At 43.1% G+C, this 26,970-nt stretch overlaps 1 protein-coding gene across 3 annotated transcripts in view; it reads left to right on the forward strand.

Annotated features, from left to right (window-relative positions):
- Positions 1–26,970, forward strand: part of slit2 (slit homolog 2 (Drosophila)) — a 489,173-nt gene that overhangs the window by 441,180 nt on the left and 21,023 nt on the right. For all 3 annotated transcript variants that reach the window (XM_041182754.1, XM_041182765.1, XM_041182773.1), the window contains 4 exons: positions 9,030–9,123; positions 19,428–19,565; positions 24,693–24,933; positions 25,490–25,620. In XM_041182754.1, coding sequence (XP_041038688.1) covers positions 9,030–9,123; positions 19,428–19,565; positions 24,693–24,933; positions 25,490–25,620 — 604 coding nt within the window. The remainder of the gene's footprint in view (positions 1–9,029; positions 9,124–19,427; positions 19,566–24,692; positions 24,934–25,489; positions 25,621–26,970) is intronic.

Here is a 26,970-nt window from a genome sequence, read left to right on the forward strand (position 1 = left end):
CCAGAATAACTAGAAATACGCCAGGACATAAATAGGTAGGACTCCGGCCTTTTCCACAGTTTCTGCTGAGCCTTGTTTGGGACAAAGCCTGTTGCAACCCCAAAGAAAAGCACTTAAGTTAGAGGGACCATGGCCAAGAAGGAAAATCACAGGTTGGCAGCTTCCTTGTCCTTGACCTGACTCAACAGCAATAGGCCTCTAGGCCAAGCAAGGGGTGGCATACCATCCTGCAGGTGAATGTACAGGGACCTTCCTGGGATCAAGGATTGAGAAATTTTTAACAATATTTAAAATACTTTTTGACTCCCTATGTAAAGGACCATCAGAGTACTGAGAACATTTTCCAGGGAGAGCTGGGATTCCCACCCCCCCCCCAACCCCCCCACAAGAATTGGAATGCCACACAGGATTTTCTGCCGTGGTCCCATAGGAGGCACCCAGGGTGTGCCACTAATGCCTGGATTTTAAAAAGAAGGAAACCTTCCCCTGACCCTGCACACTTTGGAGCAGTTAGTACCAAAGATCACTGGCAGGCATATCCCATAAATTAGCTTCCACATATGGCACCATAGAAGGCAAGATCTCTTTGAATAAAAGAAAAATAAATGGCTACTGAGTATCCCATTTTCCACTTGCAAAGCCCCCCACCCCATGCCAGAAACTCATATTATCAGACATGTGATAGCCCTTCGTTGATAGGTCTGATATTCTGTCCCTGGCCTTTTCAGGATATCATGAGCAACGTAACACCAGAAAATAAGGTAGCTGAGCTGATCCCGTGTCATCCAGTGAAGGAAGTTCATTTATAGCACCTGAGGAACACAGGCACCAGTAACATCTAAAGGTGCATGATGAAATTTTGGTACAACTTTAATCAATCGAGAAGAGACATCATATGCATCTGATGCAAAGAAGCGTGTGAGAACATTTATGTTATTGTGTATCTGTCAACACGGAAAAAACTTTTGCCAAACACCTCTTTGTGAAGATCAGGTCCCTTTAAGGGGCCCACTTATCAAACATGATGTGCATAGCTTGGTTGCTTGTTGTTGAGTTTAGTTAAATCAGCCATGTTCTTGTTGAATGGTGGAATAGGCTCAAAGGGCTGAAGGGTCTATTTCAACTCCTGCTTCTTATGTTCTTATGTTCCTGCCATTGGTGAGAGTAATTTCATAATGTAAAATGGACTATACTGATTTAGCTGGCTGTTAAACATCTTTTCCAATTTTCATTTCTAATTTTAATTATACTATTAGCCAAAGTTGGATTTTATTATTTATTGCTATTAAATGCTATAATTCAATCTGATGCTACAAGCTCTGTTACCTAGCCACCGGCTCCATTGTCCCTCCCTAGCCAACGTCTAAGGTTGAATTGGGTTGGTTGCAATCTCAGCATCTTATTTGACTTAGTGCTAAGCCTCCAACCCCATACCTTGTCCCTTACCAACTTGGCCTACTTACACCTCCAGAATGTTGTCCGCATGCCTCAAATTAACTTCTGCTGAAACCCTCAACTGTGTCTTTGTTACGTTCAGACTTGACTATTTCAGTGCTCTACTGGCCAACCTCCCACCTTCCACCCCTGACCTCGCTCTCATAAACGAGCTCACCCAAAATCCTGTTCTTTGTATCCTAGCTCCAAGCCCTGTTCACCCATCATCCTGCACTTGCTGGCTTACATTGGCTCCCTGCCTGACAGCACTTCAATTTAAAAATTCTTATCCTTATGTACAAATCCCTCTATGGTCTCACCCTTCACTGCCTCAGTATCCTTCCTCATGATCTCTGCACTCCTTCAACTCTGACTTCTCACACATCATCAATTTTAATCACTCCACCATTGGTGGCACCGCCTTTTGCTGCCAATGCTCTAAGACTTGCAACTCCCTGCCTAAACCTTTCAATCACTGCCACTTTCTCCTCATTTAGATTGCTCTTTAAAACCTACCTGTTTGATCAAGCTTTTGGTCAACTGTTTATATTTCTTTCTGTGCCTCATGACAAATATTGTCTGTTACAACTCTTGTGAAATGCCTTAAGGCTCTTTTCATTCCATTAAAACAAGTTTTATTGTTCAACCCAATGGAGTTGCAGCTACAATAATTGTTGGTCATTTGGTAGAAAGTTGCTGTGCAATGGGCCGTGCACATTATTGTGGAAAGGGGGAGAGTAGCAAGCTCGTACTGATTATTGCTTGACAACCATTAACACTAAGTCCAAGAACATTGCCGATAGTGTCACTGCTACTTAGTCAATGGTGAGTAGCTTGAACCAGTTCTGTATGTTTTTGTCAACTCATTCTTGCAACACTAGGGATTTTGCACTAGTAACTAATTGTGGAATTTCCTGACATCTGGTGAACACATGAAACTAGAGAAAGCCAAATCACCAATGTCTGCCACTAATTAAACCTGTTAATTTTGTTTACTGGCCTGTACCATAATTTGCCAGCACCATTTAAACACACTTGCTACAAAATCTGAATGACTAAGTTTATTCAGAAGCAAGATTTTAGAGTTTGTCAATGTATTCTACAACCTTGTTAAGTGAAAAATGATTAGACTGCTCCTACAGTTGTGCCCCATAAGCCAGTCATTAGAATAAGGAAAGTCAGCTCTCCCAATAATTTAGTGGGAAGATGCACATCCCAGTGTGTTACCGAGTACATACAGGTCAGGAAACTCTCAATTCAGATTCTTGGTCTGTGCTGAGTTATCCAATTTCAGGCAAATGGCAGTTGTGGTTTTGCAGTTCATCTCAGTTCCATCAAGCAAGGGAGAGGAAAATCAGCTAAAGCTCCTGCTCTAGATCTAGAGAAACCTTGTGAAAAGCGCATGCACGTGGATATCAGGGGATAACAGGGTCAGGCTCAAATGTGACAGCCTTCACAGTCAGATATCCTACTGACACTCATTGCTCAGGCACACACATGGCAAAAGGTCACTTGGCCAGGGTACTGTAGGGCAACCAATCCCACAAACCATATCCAAGCAACAATCTGTGCTATCAGGAAAAAAGGGGAGAAAATTGGGGTGAGAAATGGATTTAAAATGAAGAAACAACAAAAGAGTTAATGAACTGCACCATGACAATTACTTCATGAGGTTAGGGTCACTGTGAAATACAGGAGAGTCTGTGACCCTGAGAGAGGGTGCAGCTCTGATTTTAAAAAAAATGTTAAGGTAAAGGCAGAGAAATCAAACAGGAAAATAGAAATAAAGAGGGATGAATGAAAGCCACAGGTAGTGACTAAGCTGCTATTTTTTTCTGCTGCATTATATTGTTCCAGTGTATTTAAAAAGAATAAACTCAGAAAATCTCTTGTTTCTTCTATCTCTTGTCACTGCAAGCTGCTAATCTGAATGAGGTGGAAAAAGGTCAGTCGCAGTCTGTTTCTCCCCTTTTCTCTTTCCCACGAGCTGTTAGACTTGGATCATTTTTTTCTTCTTCCTGTCACCTGCTTGTTCCTTGGAAATGAGGTGCATGATTTCCACCCCCACCTCCTGACACTATTGTCATTTTCCCTTCTTATTTTGAAATCATTATGGTGAGGTTGGTGAGGATATCAATTCAACCCTTCTTCATCAAATCTTCAGCTTTGAAAAATAACTGGATCTCATCCTCATGATGTGCCCAAAAATCATCTGCTGTTTAAAAATTGCATCCCTACTACTACACAGAAGCATAATTGTGCTTTATCATACTCGTACCAGCCCCAATTCAACTAGCTCTTTATTACATGCTATGTATTGCATCAGTTGAATAGATGGATACGATTCAGTCGTGATATATCTGCAGCATTGGCATGTGGCATTTGTTATTGAGGTAGCCTATTTCATTCCTTATCTATAATTATAGGGAGTGGTGCTGCTTAATGGGGCCTGTTTGCGCTCGATTCTGCGTCGCATACTGATCGTTTAATGTAGATTATTACACCCTACCTCTGGCAAAACAAAACATAACCCAGTAAGATAAATAATGCAATTATTGGACATTCACCAGGAATTAGACAGAAGTAGAATGTATAACATATTAGCCATCCGGACTAAAATAAAGAACAAACAAGAGAAATGACATAATGACAGCATCCACATAAGAAATGAGGTAAGATGGCAATAAACAGCATAAAATGTGTCTTGAGGGTAAGCAGCTAAAATATACATGATATCCCTAATGTTCATTATTACAGAGCTGAATCCAAATCAATCAGCAAATATCTTTACAGTTTATGTGACACTACAGTATTGTAAAGATGATAATCTGTGCATTAATCTAGTTGAGAACAGAGTTGGACTTAACCCTTGCATTTATCCTAAAAATAGACAGAGCAAGTAGTTAAAAGAACAATCTGTTCTTTCATACAGGTAGAATGGGATCATGGGCTTCCTTCTATCTCCACACGTGCTGAAAACATGCTGACCCTACCCTTAATTTGCCCAATTCTTCTGTTTGCAGGTTAAACCAATGCCTCTGGTAAGAGCTCAGCACATTGCCTGTCTTCAATATGATGCACTAAATAGGGATGCACGTAGGTCAGATTCTGTTTCAAAGGCAGTTTTCAGTAACTGCATACAGATTAATTTTCAGTATGGTGTACCCTAAATGCCAAGCCCAGGAAGCATTTAAATAAATTGTGTTTTTTTCAGCATGTGGTTCCACTTATATTTAACATTTTAATGCCAGATACTACCTTTTAGAACAATAATTTTACATTGCATGATGCTGTTTGAACACTGCAGTAATCTGCACCTGATGGATTGTCGTCACCTGCATGATTCCAGTTGTTATTTTCCTTAGTTGCATGCAGCGATGTTTCCCCACATGCAGAAAATTTGAGCTGCAGATAAACATTCAATGTCATTTTTCCTGACTGCAGTATCTTCTCCAACTTCTTTTATCTGATCAATTCATATTTTTTTGAGTTAAGTTTTTGTGCTAATCAAGAGTATAAAGATTATCAGTGCTTGGAAATGGAGCCCAGAGTCAGTATCAGAGCTTTCCCCAACCCTTCTGCAAAAGATGCCTCAGAAAAACATCCTCTGCTGCACCAGAGTGATTTTTTTCTACTTTGCACCCTGGATCATCTGTTGAATGAGACTGCTGAATTGTGGGCAGTTTTGGAAGTAGGCGGGAATGCTCTGACTCATTCCAGTTAGGATCCTTCTAGTCAACAGACAGAGAGAGGTGGAGGAATCAAAACTTGACTATTTGAATGATGTGGGTGGTCTTGTTCCATCAACTTAACAGAGAATAAAAACTGAATGTAGAATAATGTGCCACAAAAGCCATTACAGAACATCCTTGATTGTGTAATGACGAATCTGTTTCTATTGTCAGTGCCAACATAAAACCCTCTACTTGTATTGGCAACAACAGGTGAAATAATCACGGTGGATTTGCATTAAAATTGGTGTGCTTAGGCAAATTGGTGTGCTTAGGCAGTGACTTCAAGGGAAACTTTTCTGGATAATTTTACTTCAGATGTGTAGAAAACAGATTTCCCATTTTATGCACATGCTGACTTTCTTCCTAAAACGGTGATCACCAAGAGAAATTTCATTCTTTTGCTGCCCACCTTTAAAGCATGTCCGCACTACAGAACTTAATAATGTTGCATTGGTGGTGTAGAAAACAAGTGAAACGTGTTTTTAACTATTGGTCATTTTTTCTTTCCATTCAAACATAGAACAAAACGATTTTAAATTGTGTGTCAGCGACATACTAGATGTATCTTGCTGCTTACATGATAAATGTATCAGTTTGTGTTGTTCATAAACCATTAGTATGGGTAGGTATAGATTAGAAATTCTTCAAATGCCAGTGTTTCTTTTGTCAGTTATTTCCCACATCTCATGGTAAGATTAAGACTGTGCTGTGTTACAGATGTTGGAACAATGTATTTGTGTGATGGCAAAAATATGTATTGCAGCAGCCTGTTAGTGTCTCTCACAGGAATAAGACGCCTTTGAAATCTGGAAGAAAGATCAGAACCCAAAAAATCTGCAGACCAGTGATCTCGAAAATGACACCGGGATCATGCCCTGTTGGAGTATGCAAGGTTTGGGGAGGTCACCTAATTTGAATAGCCCAGCAGTTGCCTGCATTACTAGAAGCCTGTCTAAAGCACCTACCTTGTACAAAAGACTGCAAATTGTGATATTAGAGTCTAGGTACTGGCCAGGATGGATGGATGGAGGTGTCAGGCTTCTTCTGCCCAAATATTTCTTGATTTTGCTGCAGTGCTTCCTTAGGAAGAGAGCTGCTTTGAAAAAAAAACATTAAGTGCATCAGTTTGATTCTGGCCTGTTCTCCCAGGTGAGCTTACTTCCACCATAGAAGTAGCTGATGTCCCATGTGTATCCTTCCCTTATACTAGACCCCATTTGAGGGCTGGGGTCATGGGAATACTTGACGCAGGTAATCTCTTGCTTTGCCCCTTTATACCACTGACCTTGCAATGGAGAGGTGTTGGTTCCACCTTTACAAGACTCATTAAAATTGCATTTATGCCAGGACCTGGTGTTTTCATGTCTTTTGATACATTCTTGCAGGAATTACGGTGATTGCGCACTAAAACGACTATGGATATTTGGTCTCCAGCTCTTTCCTGTGCTCGTCAAGATGAAAATGATCAGTTCTAATCAATACTATATTTCTCTCCACCATCTAAATCCAGTATCTGTTTCAAATCCTCCCAGGTTAGGTTTAACATGGCGGGATGCAGAGTGACGCAGAGTACTCTAGCTCGACACACCTTAACACAAGCATCAGAAAACCACTCATACCACACTAATACACAATTTCCAGTCCCACAGAAGCAAGTTCATGAAGTTAGTGGTAAATTATGACAAGTTTTGTAGTATAAACTGTTGCCCACTAAAGGTTATGTTCATAATTTCATCTCACTTTGGAACAGAATGGGTCTCTTTGCTACTCTTTTACCAGCCTGGGTTGGGCAGGATAGCTCATCCCAAAGGTGAATTGACAATGCTTTCACCCACTGCACTGGCTGGGCAGCAGAATTGAGTACTTTTTTGTAATACCATGCTCTAGCCATAATATGCGCTTTAAATGTACCTCCAAATATCAGACTATGCATGTGTGAGGGGGCAGTTGAGGACTTCTCAGTCTATTGCTTTGTATCAGCAAGATTTTAGTTCGTAAGAGTCACTTGGAAAGAGAAATGTTTGACAAAGGCATAAATGGAATAATCACTCAACATCCCTTTACCTGCGACCTGCATAGATCATCTGAATATGACCTGAGTGAATGGAATATGGATTTAACATGCAACATTGAATAAGATGTTGTTAGATACGTTTGGACGAGTTTTGCAGGCTTTCTATACAAAGTCAATTTGGTAGTGTAAGCACATAGTTTGTGTCAAGAGGATGGCAAAGAATATGAGGAGAGCTAAATGCCTGTGTGTGTGTGTGTGTGTGTGTGTGTATGTGTATCAAACTGAATCTGTAGTGTTATGGACAGGAGGCAGATAGTTCAAATTGCACTGATTTCCTCTTACCATGTGTCCGTTAGCAGAAGTTGTTTTGAAATTGCCCACAGCATACTCAAGTTAGGATTAACTCAGAAGGTTAGTTTATTTTACACATTCAAAACACAAAGATAAAAAGGAGTGTTTGCCACTTCCCACTCTGCTCATTCACACAGTAAAAGGGCACAGAAAAAAGGAGTTTTAGAGTATAAAGACCACAGAAAAATGAATATTACATCACATGGGTTCCAGAATCCAGAGGGTGTTTCCTTTCTGGTGGCATTCCATTCTGATGTGTTTCTGGTTGGTTGATCAATATGAAACTCCTTGAAACAAACTACGCTGCTGCATAAGGGGTTTTTCGACCACTTGGCAGGCATTGATCAGAGACATTTAAAAATCAAGCAGGCTTTGTAGAATTGAGATTGCTGACTCAGCCTCGCTGCTGGAGTTCTGTCCAGTTAACGTTAAAACAGCAATCTGGTAGCGAAGGCCAAAGATGTAATATTAAACTATCCAAAAGGCCAGAGGCTTGGGTCATAAGGCTTTCCTTCTCCACAATGATTTCAAAGGTGATTTTGATCCAGCATCTGGAATTGGCTTTGACTTGAGGACAGACAATGTCTCAGTCATTAGTTGTTGAAAGGTGTGCCATTTGTGTTGAGGATCTTGGTGTTTGCAAAGCCATTGTTTCAGCAGACCCACTGACTCTGCTAGCAAGGTTGGCTTATCAAATGTAAATGATATCCCCATAGCTCCCTTTGAAATTGGCCTGCACAGTCCCAGGTGTGAGATGAGTCTGTTAGTAGCTCTCCAGGCATAACGAGGTGTGACATTCCAGAAACTGAGAAAATAATTATTCTGTCCTTGAAACCCCTGGGGGTAGATCCCAGACAGAGGATCAATCCTTGTTCAGGTGACTTGTGACAGCCATCTTAATTTTCTTTGTTCAACAGAGTAAGATCCATTTTAAAAATAAATAGCAATAAGAATAAAGTTGTTAAACATATAGTGGTGGATTTATTTCTGTGCCATAAGAACCCAACAGTAGCTTCATGATAAACTTAACCATTTACAATAAAAATCAACAAGCTGGTGTAAATATTAAAAAAACCTTATGCTGTTAATTTTTTGCATTTATCAACCATTCCGATTTAAAGATGCAAAGAAATTGGTTTGCAGAAGAAAATAATCATATTTAGCAGCTCAAGTGTGTACAGGCATTTTCTGGTTTTGGTGCAATCTATCCTTTTCACAGGATTGAATAACACAATGCTTTTAGGAAACACCTAGGGAAGATCAACAAAGAAAAACATTCACTATTTAGCTCTGTGTAATGAAACCATTCATCATGTTAACTCCATCAGCAACTTTTAAGAATGATGGAGAATGTCTCAGCGTTTTTTCTGTTAAGATTTAGAGCTCATAGTTTCCAAGCAATAATTCAGATCCCTCTTTCATTATTTTATCGTTTAGTTCAAGTCTCATTGCTGCAACAGGGGATAAACCTTTAGCCTTTTCTTATTCTGTCATAGGTGAGCTATGTGAAGAGAAACTGGACTTCTGTGCCCCAGAGCTGAATGCCTGTCAACATGACTCCAAATGTATCATGACTGTCAAGGGATTCAAGTACGTGGAATGATCATTTGCTGGATGATTAATCTGTCATGTCTTGGTCACCATGTAATTCTTCTGTTAACTTGAGCAAAAGGAAGAATCTAGAAATTGTACAATTACACACTTCATAATGAGAGAGAGAGAGACACCTTGGGGTGGAAATTGGCCTGACTCGTTTTCATTGACAACTGCAGGGGCTGCTGCATAATCCTGACTAGAGCAGATCGAACTCCTGCTCTGCTCATTCCCAACCAATTTTGGGAGGGCTAAGACAGGCACCAGGTCCTTTTTTTCACACGGAAGCCTAATACCTGTCTTAAGAGGCCTTTGGGGGTTCCAAAAATAATCGCATTGACGAATTTAGCAGCTGCACGATGTGCCCATTTTTCGGGCTTAAAACATGGTGCAACAATGTGTAACAATTTCTACCCCTTAGAGTTCCTGCTTATTTCAAATATTTATGACTAACTCATGGAACCTTATCCTATTTTGTTGCCTTTTATAATTTACGTAGAATTTTACAGATCAGGAAAAGGACATTCTGCCAAACTGGTCAGTGCCGGTACTACTTCTCTACATGGGTTTCTCCCCACACTACATCATCTCCCCCTGTCAACATGTTATTCTATTTCTTTCTCCCTCATTTACTTATGTAGCTTCCCATTAAATGTATCTACACAATTTCATTTGGTAGTGAGTTCCCCTTTCTCACCAGTCTCTGAATGGAGAAGTTTCTTTTGAATTCCTTGGATTTTTTAAATGACTATCTTATGTTTAATCCCCTGATTTTGAACTCCCCTACAAATGGAAATGTTGGACTTGATTAAATGCAACCTGTTGCAGTGAAAAGTATGGTGGTGAGCCCACTTAATTGTGGGAGAGGCTCTGTGTTAGTCTCCCAGCAGTGACAAAACATCTCCTGCTAAGTTGGATGGCAGAAGGAGCTGACATGGCATTCCTGGCCACCTAGGGGTGGGGATGTCAATTAGGCTTATTAATGAGCCAATTGACACCCATTACCCCTGAGCCCATCACAGTTTAGTGGTGGTTCATGGACTAAATGGGAGCCACATGGCTTTCTCACGCCTTCAGGTTTGCTAGCAACCTCCCTGGGGGACCCTCGCTATCAGATACATTATTCCTGATCGAAGGACCCAGCATTGGAAAAATGGTGGCTGCTGAAAGCCAACTCCTGCCCTTGCCTCCAATCTCCTCACACCCACCCCCGCACCCATCCCCCACTCACAAACCCCCACCCCACGATCCTCACCCTGCTTTCACTCACCTTTGACCGGGGATCCCACAGTAATCCTGGACCTCTGGTGATTGCATTGTAGCCAGTTGCCACTGCTCCAGCTGGCGGCATGAGGAGCTGCCAGCCTCTGATTGGCCAGCAGCTCTCATTGGGCGAGGACTTCTGCCACTGGGCACCCCAGTTGCGGGGAAGGCCTGAGGGAGGTCCGTTAATTGCCTGAAAGGCACTTCATTCCAGCAGGCCTTCCCATTGGAACTGACCGGTTGGCGAGACTTCCATCAGTTCGCCAAACCCTAGCCATCCTCTCTCTGTCCACCCTATCGAAACCCTTCATAATTTTATCAATGTCTAGCAGGTCAGCGCTCTGCCTTCTCTTTTCTAGAGAGCACTCTATGTTCTGGTTTTATCTGTACATTTTTTTTTGTACTTCTCCCAGTGCTTCTAGGTCCTTTTTGTAATATGGAGATCAGGAAAACTGTGCGCAATGCTCTAGGTATGGTCTAACCAAAGCTCTATATGGTGATTTAACATAAATTATCTGCTTTTGAATTTTTTTCCCCCAGAAAAGATCATTTTTATTCCACAACTTATGGCTTTGACAATATTTATTGAAATAATGGTGGGGCATTTACTGGGCCCCACGGAGTGCGCTGGGATGCAGGGTTGGGGGTAAAATCGGGTGGGATGGCAATGAGTGGTGTTCCCGTCATCTTCCTGCCACCACTAGCATTTTATCAGTGGCGGGGTTGGTGGCACATGGCCCTCCCACCCTTAGGCCAATTAAGGGCCTCTTCCTGCTGCCACTGGTAATTTATCAGTGATGGGCAGTTACTTCATAACATGGAGAGACAGCATCTGTGTGGGCTCAGTAAGGGGGATGCCCTTTCTAATCAGGCACACTGTGGCCCAGGGAGGTCTCCCTAGCAGCAAAAAACTGCCCCTGCTGAAAGAGTCTCCCTTTGCTCCCAAGGCCAATAACCCCACCTACTCACCGGCGCCTGCCTGACTGACCCCGGCGAGCACAGCCTAACTTATCTAAATTCCAGGATTTTCCCCATGGATGCTACTGTAGGCCTATTGTCATTCTAGCAGTGGCCACCGACTCCAGTAGCACTGCTGGAACTGGAGAGCTGCCAGCCATCCAATTGGCTAACAAGTCTTGGGGTAGGGCCTACCCCTTAAAGGACAGAAGCCCCGACTGCAGGCAGTTAATTGCCTGAGGGATGCTAAGTTCAGTCAGGGCTCCTATGAGCAATGGAGAAAGGGTTGTTTCCAATTTTCCAGCCTGTGGGTGGGGCCACTGCCACCATGTAAATTCCTGGTCAATGTGTAACATTCAATGTATACATAAGATGCATAGACAAAATAACTTTCTTTTTAAAATCACTGGATAGAATTTTCCCCTCATGACATAAGTTCGGTGGCAGGAGCAGGAACCCAGAGCGTTCCCTGTCGATGAGCGGGGCAGGCCATTACGCACAATCATCCGCTCCCCGCCGGATTAATTATGCATGCACATGGTTTGTAATGTGCCTCGTGTTGGGGTGGGGTGGAAGCCAGCATGTCTGGATGTCACATATAAAGACACCCGGACAGCCAGTGTCAGCGCGCTAGACCTTCAGGGCACCGAGATGGCCTTTAGAAAGCATCAAGCACTGGCCCCACAGCTCAGCGATGCCTTTTCGGAGACTCCCCTCCAGGCCGTGGAGGTCAGGAGGGATGTCCTCTTTCGCAGAAATGGGAGTAGGAGGCCCACCCGACTCACGACAGTGGCCTGGGAGGAGGCTGCCAGGGTGATCAGTGCCAGAGGGGTGCAGAGGAGGACTGTCCTGTAGTGCAGGTGACACATGAATGATTTTGTCTGTGTTGCCAGGTTAAGTGAACCCTCTGTTCTCTGTACTCACCTCTCCATTTTCAGAATCTATCATGGGATGTGGGCATCAATTGTAAGGCCAGCATCTGTGCTGCCCTTCTCTAAAAGCCCTTCAGAAGGTGCTGAGGTGCTGCTTCATTGCCCCACTGCATTCTATGTGGTCTGCTGGTAGGGAGGCAACTGCGGCTTGCTGACCCAGCCATACTGAAGGCTCAGCCATTGTGGGAGGGTGGCGGGTGTGGTGGTAGGGGGGCTCAGAGGCTGGTCCCATGCCTCTGCTGCCTTTGTCCTTCTAGCTGCTAGACCTCATGGGTCTGGACGAGATGCTGCAGTACCCCTGGGACCTATCAGCTGTGCATCTTTCACAGAGCACACACAGCTGCCAATGGGTTCATGGTGGAGGGACTCAACATTGAGGGTGCTGGATAGGTTGTCAGTCAAGCAGCCTGCTTTGTCCAGGATGCTGCCCAGCTTCCCGAGTGCTGTTGGAGCTACACTTATCCAGGCAAGTGGACAGCATCCTCTCAAACCTCTCACTTGTACCTTGTACATGGTGGACAGGCTTTGGGGAGTCACAATATCATGTATCAGCCAAGAATTAGCAGTATGCATCCTGCTCCTGCATCAGAGGTGCTCACAATCCATGAAAATATCTTCATGCAGGAGAAGACAGCACACAACAGGTGGGAGATGGGCCAGGAATTTACGGCCCCACCACAACGTGTCTCCCCCCGGTGGATGCAGTGAGCCATATATATCTCCGTTCAGTTCAGCGGGACTGTAATATCCTGCCTGGAGGGAGGGGCCGTAAAATCCTGGCCGTGGAGAACACAGGAGGAGGCATGCCTGAGATCCAGCCCTACACACAATTTGAGCAGCAGGCTGCCAAACTGACAGCGGAGGACCATGACTGTGCCTGTGCCAAGGGCAAGGTTGGTATCCCCCACGCATCTAGTGAAGAAGCATGGATAATCCAGACAACCTCGGAAAATCAAGGTGGTTGATAAGTGCCATGTTTGAGCCAGCCTGGGCAGTCGCTCATTCTCTCCTTTCTCCATTCTGGGTGCCAGCAGGAAGAGGGTGATGCCAACCCTGCACCTGAAGTCAGCCTCAGCCCTCAGGAGACCCTAGAAGAGGACAAGATGACTTCACATCTGTACAGCCATCAGAGCATTCACCTGCACCCTCTACCAGCCCAGAGAGATACACCTTGGTGGCTCATAGACCTGGGTTAGATTTGGGCTCACAATCTTGTGGTCACAGCACAAACAACATGTCCACAACAGGAGGAGGCAGTGACAGCCAGGGTCTCTGGCATTTGGAGATCTGCTGGAGAAGAGGCTCCTGCTAAGTCTGAGCCAGATGATGAGCCTCTTGAAGGGACCATTGAGAAGATGCTAGAGTATCAGCGAGATGCAGGGGAACATCAGGCATAGGTGTCAGAGGTCCTCAACAGAGTGGCATATGAGGCAGAGGAATCCATGCGCGTGCTCAATGTTGTTCTGGCTCTGACATGCCAGTGCATCAAAGTCTCCATGGAAAAGATGGCAGATTCTATGGAGAACCTAGTACAGCAGAACATCCGGTTTCTGCCAGAGATGCATTCAGACCTGCACTCCATTGCTCTAGCCATATGTGAGCTTTTGTAGTGGCTACACGAGAGGGGTACAGGGCATCTTGACCTCCCTTGAAGTGTCCCCACCCCTCAAGTCAGGGAGGGGCCCCTGGGCACCCAAAGGGAGGAGGAACATCAGGCGGATACCCCAAGGCTAAAAACAAAAAACTGTGGATGCTGGAAATCCAAAACAAAAACAGAATTACCTGGAAAAACTCAGCAGGTCTGGCAGCATTTGTTCTTCTCCGCCGATACTGCCAGACCTGCTGAGTTTTTACAGGTAATTCTGTTTTTGTTTTGGATACCCCAGGGCTTCCACTCAAGACTCTCCAAGAGTCTCCATGGGTTCTGAGTCCCCTCTGGCTTCAGCCTCTGAGACTGGTGAGGGCGCATCTGCCTCAGAGCAAGAGACCCAAAGAAAGCTGGGTTCTTCCAGGCCTCCGCCCTCAAGGGGGCGCCCGCCAAAGTCATCACAGACAAGAGGAGAAAGTAGTCATCAGGTTGCCTGCATCTCTGCTGCAATGTCAGGGAAGCACCTAGACACAATAGTAGGGTAAGAAAATATAAAAAGTATTAAGTTAACACTGGTGGCACGGATGTGCAATTACTGTATATTGTTTTAACACCTTTGTAAATATATGAATTATTTCCCTTTATGGAGGTCTCCTGGGTTTTTCGTGCTATGGCTTGTGTTATTGGCTGTGAGCACTCACTCCCATTCTTTTTCAATTTCCCTACCCTCTTCCAGGGGGACCAAGGCTGGGTCTATGTCCCCCTGAATCATGCCTGTGCATGGAGGCATCGCTTTTGCCAAGGCTCACATGAGCCATGTGCGAGAAGCCTCCCACTCATACTATTCCCCTTCCCTTCACTGCCCTTTGGAGTCTATAGAGAGACCTTTGCCTTGTCAGGATTATCAGGGTTCTCCTTCAGCTGTCTAGCTGAGCTGATCTTCATCTCCACCGATGACCCTCTTCCCACCTAGAAGTATTTCTGTTGGACATAAGACCATAAAACATAGGAGCAGAAGAAGGCCATTCGGCTCATCGATGAGGTCATTAAAAAAATCTCTTATCCGCCCATTAATTAATGGCAGGCGCGCATCGAACCTCATCGCGTGCCTGCCCAGCGAAATATCGCAGTAGCGCACAGTGACGTTGGGATGCTCCCCCGAAGTCACCGCACGTCATTTTAAGCACTGACCTGCGGGGCCCACTCTCCACACGTCAAACAAAAATTCTGCCCCTGATGTCTTTATAATTATTGTAATTTGCAACATGGAGAAAAAAGAAATCACTGTCATCATTTTCACACGTAATTGTTGTGCACATAGTACCATTAGGATCCCTTTATTTTTAAAAAAACCTGTAAAAGAAATTGGCGAATCCATACATCCACATGTACCAATGATTATCAATATGACCATAAGACATAGGAGCAGAGGTAGGCCATTTGGCCCATCAAGTCTGCTCCACCATTCAATGAGATCGTGACTGATCTGATAATCCTCAACTCCACTTTCCTGCCTTTTCCCCATAACCCTTGATTGCCTCACTGATTAAAAATATATCTGTCTCAGCCTTGAATATACTTAACAACCCAGCCTCTACAGCCCTCTGCAGTAAAGAATTCCACAGATTCACTACCCTCTGAGAGAAAAAATTCCTCCTCATCTCTCTCTTAAATGGGTGACCCCTTATCCTGAGATTATGCCTTCTGTTCCTAGACTTTCCCACAGGGGGAAATAACCTCTCAGCATCTACCCTGACAAGCCCCCTAAGAATCTTATATGTTTCAATAAGGTCACCTCTCATTCTTCTAAACTCCAATGAGTTCAGGCCCAACCTACTCAACCTTTCTTCATAAGAAAATCCCTCCATACCGGGGATCAACCTAGTGAACCTTTGCTGGACAGCCTCCAATGCCAGTATATCTTTCCTTCAATAAGGAGACCAAAACTGTTCATTGTATTCTAGGTGTGGTCTAACTAGTGCCTTGTATAGTTTCAGCAAGATTTCCCTATTTTTATATTCCATTCCCTTTGAAATAAAGGCCAACATTCCATTTGCCTTCCCTATTACCTGCTGAACTTGTATACTCACTTTTTGTGATTCATGCATGAGGACCCCCCCCCCAACCAAAACCCTCTGTGCTGCAGCTTTCTGCAGTCTTTCTCCATTTAAATAATATTCAGCGCCTCTATTCTTCCTGCCAAAGTGCATAACCTCACATTTTCCATCTGCCAGGTTTTTTTCCACTCACTTAACCTGTCGCTATCCCTCTGTAGACTCTTTGTGTCATCCACAAACTTGGCAATAGTACATTCACTTTCCTTGTCCAAGTCATTTGTATATATTGTAAATAATTGAGGACCCAGCCCTGATCCCTGTGGCACTCCACTTACAGGTTGCCATCCTGAAAATGGCCCCCTTATCCCAACTCTCTGTCTTCCATTAATTAGCCAATCCTCCATCAATGCTAATATATAATCCCAGCATCATGGGCTCTTATCTTATTAAGGAACGTTATGTGTGGTACCTTATCGAACACCTTTTGGAAATCCAAATATGTTACATCTACTGGTTCCCTTTATCTTTCCTGCTTGTTACCTCCTAAGAATTCTAATAAATTTGTCAGGCATGAAGTCATGAAGCATTCATTAAGTATTTCTAAATGCTCTGCTATTACATCCTTTATAATAGCCGGGCTGGAGGGCGAAGATTCCGATCTGCTGCCGTCCTAGATAACATTCATTAGATGCAAATTCAGTTCCCATTGACTCCAGCTGGAAAGGCAACCCACCATTAACCCACCATGACAGTCGGGACCGCAAGTTCCCGACGTCATTTCCCACCGTCACAAAACCGATTTTTTTCCTCCTGGTGTAATATCCACCCCCGCCTGCCTCGAGCTCTGCTACTGGCGGGAGAGGACGATTCCGTCCATTATTGTAAGTTATTGTTATATGCTCAGGTAAAGTCTGCCCGTGCATTTAATACATTCACTATGGTCTGGAAGAAAACAAGGTAGGGGGTTTGGAATTTGCTCATGTAGTCTCAATCTAAGTAGCATTATACAGACTGCATTGATTCCCCAGGGGGACAGATTGACTGCTACTTAGGCAGTCCTTTGTGGTTTTCTTCAATTATCTCAATGAGAAAACCCATGATGGCCCATGGTGCTGTCTGCCCCTGGGAAATTGATATGTCTACATAATGCTACTTGTAATGATGCTACCCAAACAATTCTCCCCTGAGGGTACCTTTACTTCAGAGTAGAACAGCCAGAGCTAATTATAAAAATGAAAGTAAAAAGGGAGCTCCATGGGTAACTTAGCTGGTAACTGCATCATAACAACCAGGGAGCTCTCACATCTCAACCCCTGAGCTGTACAGAATTATCTGACCTCTCCAGAAGCAGCAATCGTACTTTATCATCCCTGAGGATGTAAGAGAAAAATAATCCAGGGCTGACTGCTATGTGGTGACATATCCATCAATGTTGGTACAGAGAGATTGGGATTCAGCTGTGCCACCCAATGTTATTGAATTAACCTGCTGACACTGCATAGGTTTATACATGTGGGCAGCTTCTACCTGTGGAATATAACAATCAGCGTATTCAAGAGAGATAGGAAGAATACTAGACTAAAAATTATACATATCAAGGTGTATCAAAATGGTTGCCTGTGTGAAAAGTAAGAGTCTTCTGAAGCTTTTTTTGGACTTTTGATGAGGGGGGGAATATCTCCAAGAAACCTCAGTGCTTTTGACTACTTTTGCTATGGTTAACAAATGTGTTATGATTAAATAAGTTGCATATCTTCTTCATTGTGCCCATAATTATAGAAAACAACAAACTATGTCGTAGTTTGGATACCATCCAGCTCTAAGTAGGTGTTGCTATAGCACTTCCTTTCTGCCTACAGGTACATAATAGTTCTTGCACGCCTACACATGTAGTCCTTTTGTGCCACTGTACATACTGAACACTCTGCCAGCAGCGTTACATGTGTTCCCATAGCTGTCTGAGCCAGACTGAATTCTAGGCAGACACTGTTAGCCTTCCAATGAAGGAGTCTTAAATTTCAGAAAGAACTTACAGATTTTATGATGTTATTGAATTAAAAGAGCATATAACACATGTTAATGAGATCCTAACACCTGAAACATAAGTCTCCAACAAAACCTGAATCCTTTTTTAAAACTTAAAGGCTGGTAATATTTTCCCTCAAACAGATAACTTTAGGAGAGGGGCCTTTTTCTCTCTGGTGCTCAATTGTAAATACTGCCAAATGGCATTGACAGCATCAAGTGCTGTCAGCTAACAGGTTAGCTAACAGGGAACAGAGAGTAGCCATAAATGGATCTTTTTCTGGTTGGCGGGATACGACATGCCGGAACATTCACACAGGGACCACTGCTAGGGCCTCAACTTTTTACAATGTATATAAATAACTTAGATGAAGGGACCAAAGGTATGGTTGATTAATATGCTAACGACACAAAGATAGGTAGAAAAGTAAGTTGTGAAGAGGATGCAAGGAGGATACAAATTGACATAGATAGGTTAAGTGAGTGGGTAAAGACCTGGCAAATGGAGTATCATGTTGGCAAGATATTTTGGCAGCTAGAATAAAAAAGAAGCATATTATCTAAATGGTGAGAGATTGCAGAGCTCTGAGATGCAGAGGGATCTGTGTATCCCAGTGCATGAATCACCAAAGGCTTGTATGCAGATACAGCAAGTAATTAGGAATGCTAATAGAATGTTATCATTAATTGCGAGGGAAATTGAATATAACAGTAAGGAGGTAATGCTTCAGTTCTACAGGGCACTGGTGAGACCACATCTGGAGTACTGTGTACAGCATTGGTCTCCTTATTTAAGGAAAGAGTTAAATGTGTTAGAAGCAGTTCAGAGAAGGTTTATTGGACTAATATGAGGAATGGGAGGGTTATCTTGTGAGGGAAGGTTAGGTTTGTATCTACTGGAATTTAGAAGAGTAAGAGGATACTTGATCAAAACCTTTAAGATCCTGAGGGGCCTTCACAGAGTGGATGTGGAGAGGGTGTTTCCTCTTGTGAGAGAATCTAGAGCTAGGGATCATGGTTTAAAAATAAGGGGTCGCTCATTTAAGACAGAGCTGAGGAGAATTTTTTTTTCTGAGGGTTGTGATTCTTTGGAACTCTCTTCCTCAAAAGGCGGTACAAGCAGAGTCTTTGAATATTTTTAAGGCAGAACTAGATAGATTCTTGATTAATAAGGGGGTGAAAGGTTATTGGGGTTGGCGGAAGGTTACAATCAGATCAGCCATGATCTTATTGAACGGTGGAGCAGGCTTGAAGGGCTGAATGACCTTTAGCTCCTTGTTCGTATGTTTGCATGTATGTTGATATGTATGCCACATCTCTTATAACCTAGAGGCACTTGGAAAGTAATCAAAGTTTATCTGGCACCATGCAAGAGGAATTAGTTCAGGGACGTATCTTTTGCAAAGAAAACATGATTTTTGAAGTGCTTCACTGATGGGTATTTTACCTGATTTTTGGAGATTACTCTCTGTTTTACAGATGTGAGTGCACAGCTGGATATGTTGGTGAACACTGTGACATTGACTATGATGATTGCCAGGAAAACAAGTGTAAAAACAGTGCACAGTGTATTGATGCAGTGAATGGGTATACGTGCATCTGCTCAGAAGGTTACAGGTAGGTCTGGGTGGGGAACACACTGGGAATATAAAATATTTTGCCAAAGCACGCCACTCTGAGGAACACACTAATCTGTGAATTGCTGTCAACGTTGTTTCTCATCAATTAGTTTAATTTGTGACAGCAGACAAGCTCAGCCTTTCCACTTATTTACAAAATGGGGGTAAATCAGCCGTAGCAGTGAGAGCAGTACTGTGTGACTGTAGAGACAACAAGGTTACCACAAGATTATTGTCTGTCAAAATTGGAATCAGAGAATGGGCACTAGCTGCAAATTATTATTATTGGTCAGTATTATAACCCTCCTTCACAGAAGATACAAATACTGGGCAAGTCACCTGACACTAATGTAATGACAAAATGTCAGCAGAACTATAATATTACCAGTTGATTTCCTGTGCTTTGTGCATGGTAAACGGGAGAATATGGTCACTCTTAACTTGTTTATGCCACCTTGGTATTGTTGCTCCTCTCTGGGCATTTCTTCAACTGTTCTCTCACTTGGTCATTGCAACTTCAGCAGTCGGCTGATGTGAACCCCAGACAGACCTATAAGCTTATTTTCTACAGATCTAGCATTTAAGTTATAGCGTAAAACGCCCCCACCCCTCTGCACTGAATTCCTGACACCTCTTGCTGTCTTTCTTCAGCTTCTCCTCTCGCTTTCACTTCTCTGTTGTTTCTCTTGTGTTACCTTTCTTTCTCCTCATTTTCTTATTTTTTTTTAAGTGGTAATTGTGGTGTACTGTGGTAGGAAAAGGAGTCACCAGTGGCTACAGGCTGCACTTGGGAAAACACGGCCCTCAGTGCTTCCTTTTCTATTCCTTTCACCAAATATTCACACTTTTTTCCCATCCCTTTGTTCTGGCCACATTCCCACTCCTGTTAATAACACTCCCTCACACCCGTCACTACCCCACTTCCCTTTGGAACTACCCATTCAACCACTGTGTTTTCCATCACATTCACTCAGAGGCTTTCCTTTCTGAATTCAACTTGTTTCCAAAAAAAATTAAAGTGAAGGGGGGGAAAATGTCTACTTGCCCTCCTCTCTGTCTTTCTGGCCAGAATTTTACATTCGGCGTGCGGATGCACGCCCGACATGCCGGAACATTCAATGACGCGCAACGACGTCAGGCTTGCATCCAAACATCATTGCACACCGTCACGATATTTCGTTCGGCAGGCACACGCTGAAGTTGGCTGCACACCCGTTGATAATTGAATAGCCTATTAAGGCCATGAATTAGGTAATTAAGTTGAATTTTACGCTGCCTGTCCAACCTTATGGTTGGCAGGCAGGCGAAAAGACCAAGCGGCCTTTACATTTTTTTAGGAAACCTCATGCATGAGTAAGATGGGGTTTCCTAAAGCTAATATAAATTAAATAAAAACTTTCTTTTGCCATTAAAAACATGTCCCATTTCATGTGACACAGTCACATGAGGGGACATACTTCATTCCATTTGTACTGTATTCATTTTTTTAAAAAGTGCTTCAATCTCTCTGAGGCTGCCTTGTGCCTCAGGGAGATTGAAACGCTCTTTTGTGCGCATGCACAAACTGCATGGTAGACCTGATTCTCCCTCCTCCCCCCGCCTGCATAGGTAGCACTCAGTGCTACCACTCGCAATCGACACAGGGCGGGCCTTAATTGGCCCACCTGCATGAAATTGCTGTGCGGGGCCAAACGGGAAAAATTCAAGTGTCTGTTCCTCTCTCCCCTCTTGTCTCATGGATGTTAGAGAGTAGAATTTATGCCTTACGGGTGTAATCCAATAGCAGTGACTTTTCTAACTGTTGGGTGGGTTCAAAATTCAATTGCTTATGTTTGAAAGTTGATCTAACATTAAACAAAGAACAATGCACATACTCTGGCTCTTTTATTTTAATGCACTTTTTAAACAAAAAACAAAAGTGACAGTAATTGTACGATTACAACAGGGTCTTCTTTCTCTCGCATGCATGCATATAAAATAAAAAAACATTAAATTTAAGTTTTACCTCAGTTAACTTTACAAAATTTTCATCCTCAGTCACTTAAAATTATTTAAAGCTGCTCGGTTTTTCTTTTTTCCTGGAAACGCTGCTTTGGAATTTGAAGTCTTCTTCAGAATTTCTCTGTCTGTTGCACCCAGTTGCACTTTAGTTGAAAGGGAGAGAGAGGCACACACCTTCATTGCTGCCTTCAGATGTTTCTTCTCCAGACAGCTCCAAAAGCAACCAGGGTGTTTTAATAAAAGACATTTCAAAATGATGATTATGATCACATGGCCTTTTCATTACAATTTGAGTACTCCATAGAAGGTAATTGATTAGCTTATGTCTGGACAGACCTTGGCTATTGTGTTGTGGCCTAGGTGATTGACATTTTAGTGTCCAAGCCATCACTTCTGATTGGTCCATTCTTCCCTGTGATGAGCTGGAAAGAACCTATCAAAACCCCCAACATAGCTATTGCCTCTGTAGAATTTGTGCCTCTGCCTGATGGGATGGAATGTAGCTTTTATAGTGATGCAAATGGTGACAGCCACTTTAAGTTTCAGTCCATTTTTGAAGTAATTCTTGATGTCAGTGGTTGTGAAATTCCACAGGAGGTTTGCTTAGACATGTTCTAATTGTAATTCACACTGGGAACTTCCAGAAACCTGACCAACTTGTACTTGTAGACATGTCAGGTGACCTGTGGCAGTCTTCATAAACCAGTGTCTTTGTTTTAACAGTTGAAACTGCCTCTTTTAAAATTTCCATATATGAGTCTAGCAGATGAAATTGAAATTTAATATTTGACATTAACATACACTGTTAAAAACATACACAGATAGGGTTCTTTGAGTTTTTTTTACAAAAAGAAGAGGATAGTATTCATTGTATTTCACCCAGTCTAAGTAAAATAATAAAAACACTCCAACTTTCAAGATCACACACTGTCAAAATTCACACACATCACACGCACACATCAATAAGCTACAGAGTGAGGATAGATTAAACAGGCCTCTTAGAGTCTGATAAAAGTTAAAGATATACGGATCTTGTAGATTGATGACTTGGATGGTTCCAGGCTGGCCCGGTGTTCCATAAGCATTTGGCGTCTCGGCGGTTTAAAGATGATGGCGGTCGATGCATTTTTTCTTCCGGAGACAGCAGCTGCTGAGTTGATGTTTTATAAAATCTTTGCCTGTGGCACATGGATAGTCAAACAGCAGACAGGGTTTGAGCTTGCAAGTTGGGTGGAGAGAGAGGGAGAGACAGAGGATGTCCATTTTGGATCTTCTGTCCCCTGATTTTTCTATGCTGTTGTTTTCTAGGCTGGCTTGTTTCTCCCTAGTTCTTGGAGCAATAGGACTTGTTATCTGAAGTCAGTTGTAATCATGTGACCACATGACCAATAATTCCATTGTCCACGTAAATGATTTGAAAATAGAAGCCATTGCTACACAATGGGGAATGCACGGTGGCTGTTTACACCTGCTTATAATAAACTGACTTCTCTGCACCTCTCTTTGTTAAGTATCGAATTCAAAGACAGTGAGTCTGGGAGCCTATGGATTTTGGGTTTTAGTAATCACACAGACAAGAGGGGATCTAAATTTCACAGGTGGTTTTGTCTCCAGCATGCCCATTCAAGGGAGGGCACCCCACACATGGTCATTTAATAAAGAATATTCCAAAGAATTGAGGTAATTCTGAGTCACCTCACTCTCGGCAGCTATTCTAGCAGCTGCTGCTTTAGTCTTTTAAAATTCAATGGTTTTCAGCCTGTAAGAACATAATGCTATTTTCAATATAAAGCACAACTTCACAACGGTATAGAGTGCTTGAATCCCATCAGCTGACTGAACTGGTGCATCCTGGGAACCAGGTGCTCATCTGCCAACTTTTCACCAAGTCCTGCTGTGAACCTTTGTGCAAGAACTCGCAACATCCCTATCCCATCCCTTTGCTGATGGCCATGTTTAGGACAGACAAAGGTCTCATTACTATCATGGAATCAACAAATTCATGGCCGTTTCATGGGGAAAGATTTTGAGGTCATTGGGCGGGAACCAGCCCGCTGCCCATGATCAGCCCCCAACCGCAATTTCACATTGGCTGGCCAGTTAATGGCCAGCGAGCGTGAAAGGCATGCGGAAGGGCTCAGCATTGCTGGGATGGGGGTGGGAGGAGGAAGAGCACTGAAGTCTGCGTAGGCACGGGGGCATGCGCAATGAAAGCTCACTGAAGGCAGGCTGCTGCTTCAGGAAGCTGAAGAATTTAAAACCATCAAATAAAGATTTTAAAATGCAGAAAAAAATGTTCACACATCCGCCTCACTCATGTAAACATATAGACTATAAAAATTCTGCCCAAACATTTTATTTCTTTTTAAATTAATATCGGAAACCTCATCCCACCCTTGGATGAGCTTTCCTCAAAAATCCAAAGGCTGCCTGGCCGATTTGTCTGCCTGCCAACCAGAATGTTGGGCGGGCAGCAAAAAATCCAGGCTAATTAATACATTAATGGCCTTAATAGGCCTCTTAATTGTCAGTGGTCGCGCTGCTGACTCTCATGCCTGTCCACTGACTGAAATATTGTGCAGTGCGTGATGAACACTTGCCTGACATTATTGCGCACTACTTCACGCTCGGGCATGTCGGGCGCCGCTCACATGCTGAGCAAAAAACCCTGCCCATGGAGTTTTTAATGACAATCCAGCAGTTTTTATAATCTTGTTTCTGGTGTAGTGCTCCTGTACACCAATTCTGGCTTTCTGATCAAGTATTTTAACCACTGCCTTACTAATCCTTTATTAACATGAGCATTCTATGTCCACAGCCACCATCTAAAGTGTACACTGTTTTATACAAACTGTAGTAACTGTTTAAATTTCTCTTATCTGTGTTTTCTATAGATTAAATCATACCTGCTAAATTAGTCCTAATCTAGTACATTCCTTTCAATTCTTGGGCATTTTGCTTGTTGTAAAACTCTAGATTTTCCTATTTTTGAAATGTGAGGATCCCTTCATTGGTGAAGGTATAATCTCAGGCTGTTTGATAGGCAGTGTGTTTGTGCAGGCTTTATTACGCATCATTTTCCAAAAGCACTCAAACAGGTTTTCTTATTAACTGTCTTTTTCAGTGGTCTGTTTTGCGAGCTGACCCCGCCAATGGTTTTACCTCGCACCAGCCCCTGTGATCATTTTGAATGTCAGAATGGAGCCCAGTGTATAGAGATTGAAAATGAGCCTGTTTGCCAGTGTCTGGCTGGTTACGAGGGCGACAAGTGCGAAAAATTGGTTAGTGTGAACTTCGTGAACAGAGACTCCTACCTACAGATTCCCTCACCAAACATACAGCTTCAGCCCAATATCTCTTTCCAGGTAAGGAAAATGTCCCAATTAGCAATTGTTAATATTAGTTTTATATATTTATCAAAGATTCTTGTGTCAATTCAGTCACCAAAAAGTAACTGTTCTTTGAGAAGTCCAGTCAAAATACATATTCAGGCTTCTCTTCATTTTTATCCAGACAAAACATGCCTTCATTTCAGAGTTAAAATGAGTAAAACTACTATCTGAACCAAGAAATAATAATCAGGGATATTTGTCGCTCTCAAGGACAGAATAACATCTGTGCTCAAATAGAAACTATGCCTTGTGCCTTTGGGAAGCAAACATTGAGAGATTTACTGAAAACTTTGCTGCAGTTGTCACTAATGTCTTTTAACCTGTTTGAGATTTATTCCGTCGTAGAGATCTTGAAGTCCAGAACTTTTGTTTCTAAGAGATACCTGCAGTGAAACTGAATACCAAGCACTGCATATAATGGGCAGCTGGTCCAATATTGCCCATTTTGTGCCACTGCCCGAGATGAGTTCCTACCCCAACATCTCCATAAAGATCTGATTAGCTGACCTTTGCACTTGATATTCCTCAGGTTGCTACAGATGAAGACAATGGGATTTTGCTGTACAAAGGAGACAGCGATCACATAGCTGTGGAGCTTTTTCGTGGGCGTGTACGTGTCAGCTATGACACAGGTACCTATCCAGCATCAGCCATTTATAGGTGAGTAACAGATGGACTCTGTCTTCGTTGGGAAAGTGTGCCCTCATGCAAATAATGACTAAAGATGTGGCTTGACAAATGAAGTTCGAGAATGTGACGAGTAGAGGAGATAGTTTTAATAGAAGGTTGATTTTTCTTTTGTAAATTTTAACTTCATGAAGGTGAGAGGCTATAATACTAGGGAACATCACCACCTGGAGGTTCCCCTCCAAGCCGCTCACCACCTGATTTGGAAATATATAGCCGTTCCTTCACTGTCACTGGGAAAAAATCCTGAAACTCCCTCCTTAACAGCACTGTGGATGTACCTACACCACATGGATTGCAGTGGTTCAAGTAGGTAGCTCACCACCACCTTCTCAAGAACAATTAGAAATAGACAATAAGTGCTGGCCTAGCCAGCTATGCCCGCATCCCATAAATGATTTTTTAAAATGGGCTCCTCAGCGCCAATTGTTTTGGCACTGCGGGAGGCTCAATGGGCTAAAAATGGCAATGGATAGGCTTCCAGTCACTTCTGATGCAGCCCACACCAATTGATGTCTTTGAAAGTACAGTAGCGCAGTCTTACTGTGCATGTGCCGAGCCATGCAGAGTGGCAGATCGGAATGTCAGTCAGTGTATTAATACAGATGTAGCACCAGATCTTGTAGGTTTTGTCAACAGCCTCTCTTAAATATGCACAGCTGAGCGTGTATTCAGCTGCATGAGAGATCCCTCACTAACACTATTTAATGGCATCAATTTGGGACTTTCAGGTGAGGTGTTTTTGACATTTTTCTGCTGTTGCTGAACAATCTTCCCTCTAAGCTGCACAGGCTGGGGCCCCTGTAAGCTATCGTCTCTCCGCGGCCATGCCAAAATATTTAAAGGGTCTGGACAATTAAAAGAATAGGCTGCACAAAACAGGATTAAAAATTAGAGTTGCCTGCGGGTTGCTGCAATTGGTGGAAGTCAGTGGAGTTTGAACGCCTCTGGCAGAAAACTTGGTCTCGTTCATTAAATGTCAAGAAGGTTGCCGCTGTAGTCATGCTGCCCTCTTGCTTGGGCTCGGAATTCCCATTGGTTTCCAACATCTGGATCTACCTCATGGCACCAAAATTCCTGCCCACTTCTCCTATCTCCACCTCAGCCAGAAACAGTGTTTGTGGCAGCTGCATTTCACCAAGGAGGTGGTCACTGAACTTTGCCACCGTCTGAACCGGACCCTCAGCCATACAGCAGGCCAAGGATAACACTGCAGTGGTCGTCAAGGATACTGTTACTCTCAATTCTTGCAAGAAACATCATGGAAAAACCATCGGCATTCTCAAACAATACTGCTTGGAGCACTCTGCAGGAGCTCTACCA

The sequence above is a fragment of the Carcharodon carcharias genome, chromosome 1 (assembly GCF_017639515.1).
Source record: "Carcharodon carcharias isolate sCarCar2 chromosome 1, sCarCar2.pri, whole genome shotgun sequence".
NCBI lineage: Eukaryota > Metazoa > Chordata > Chondrichthyes > Lamniformes > Lamnidae > Carcharodon > Carcharodon carcharias.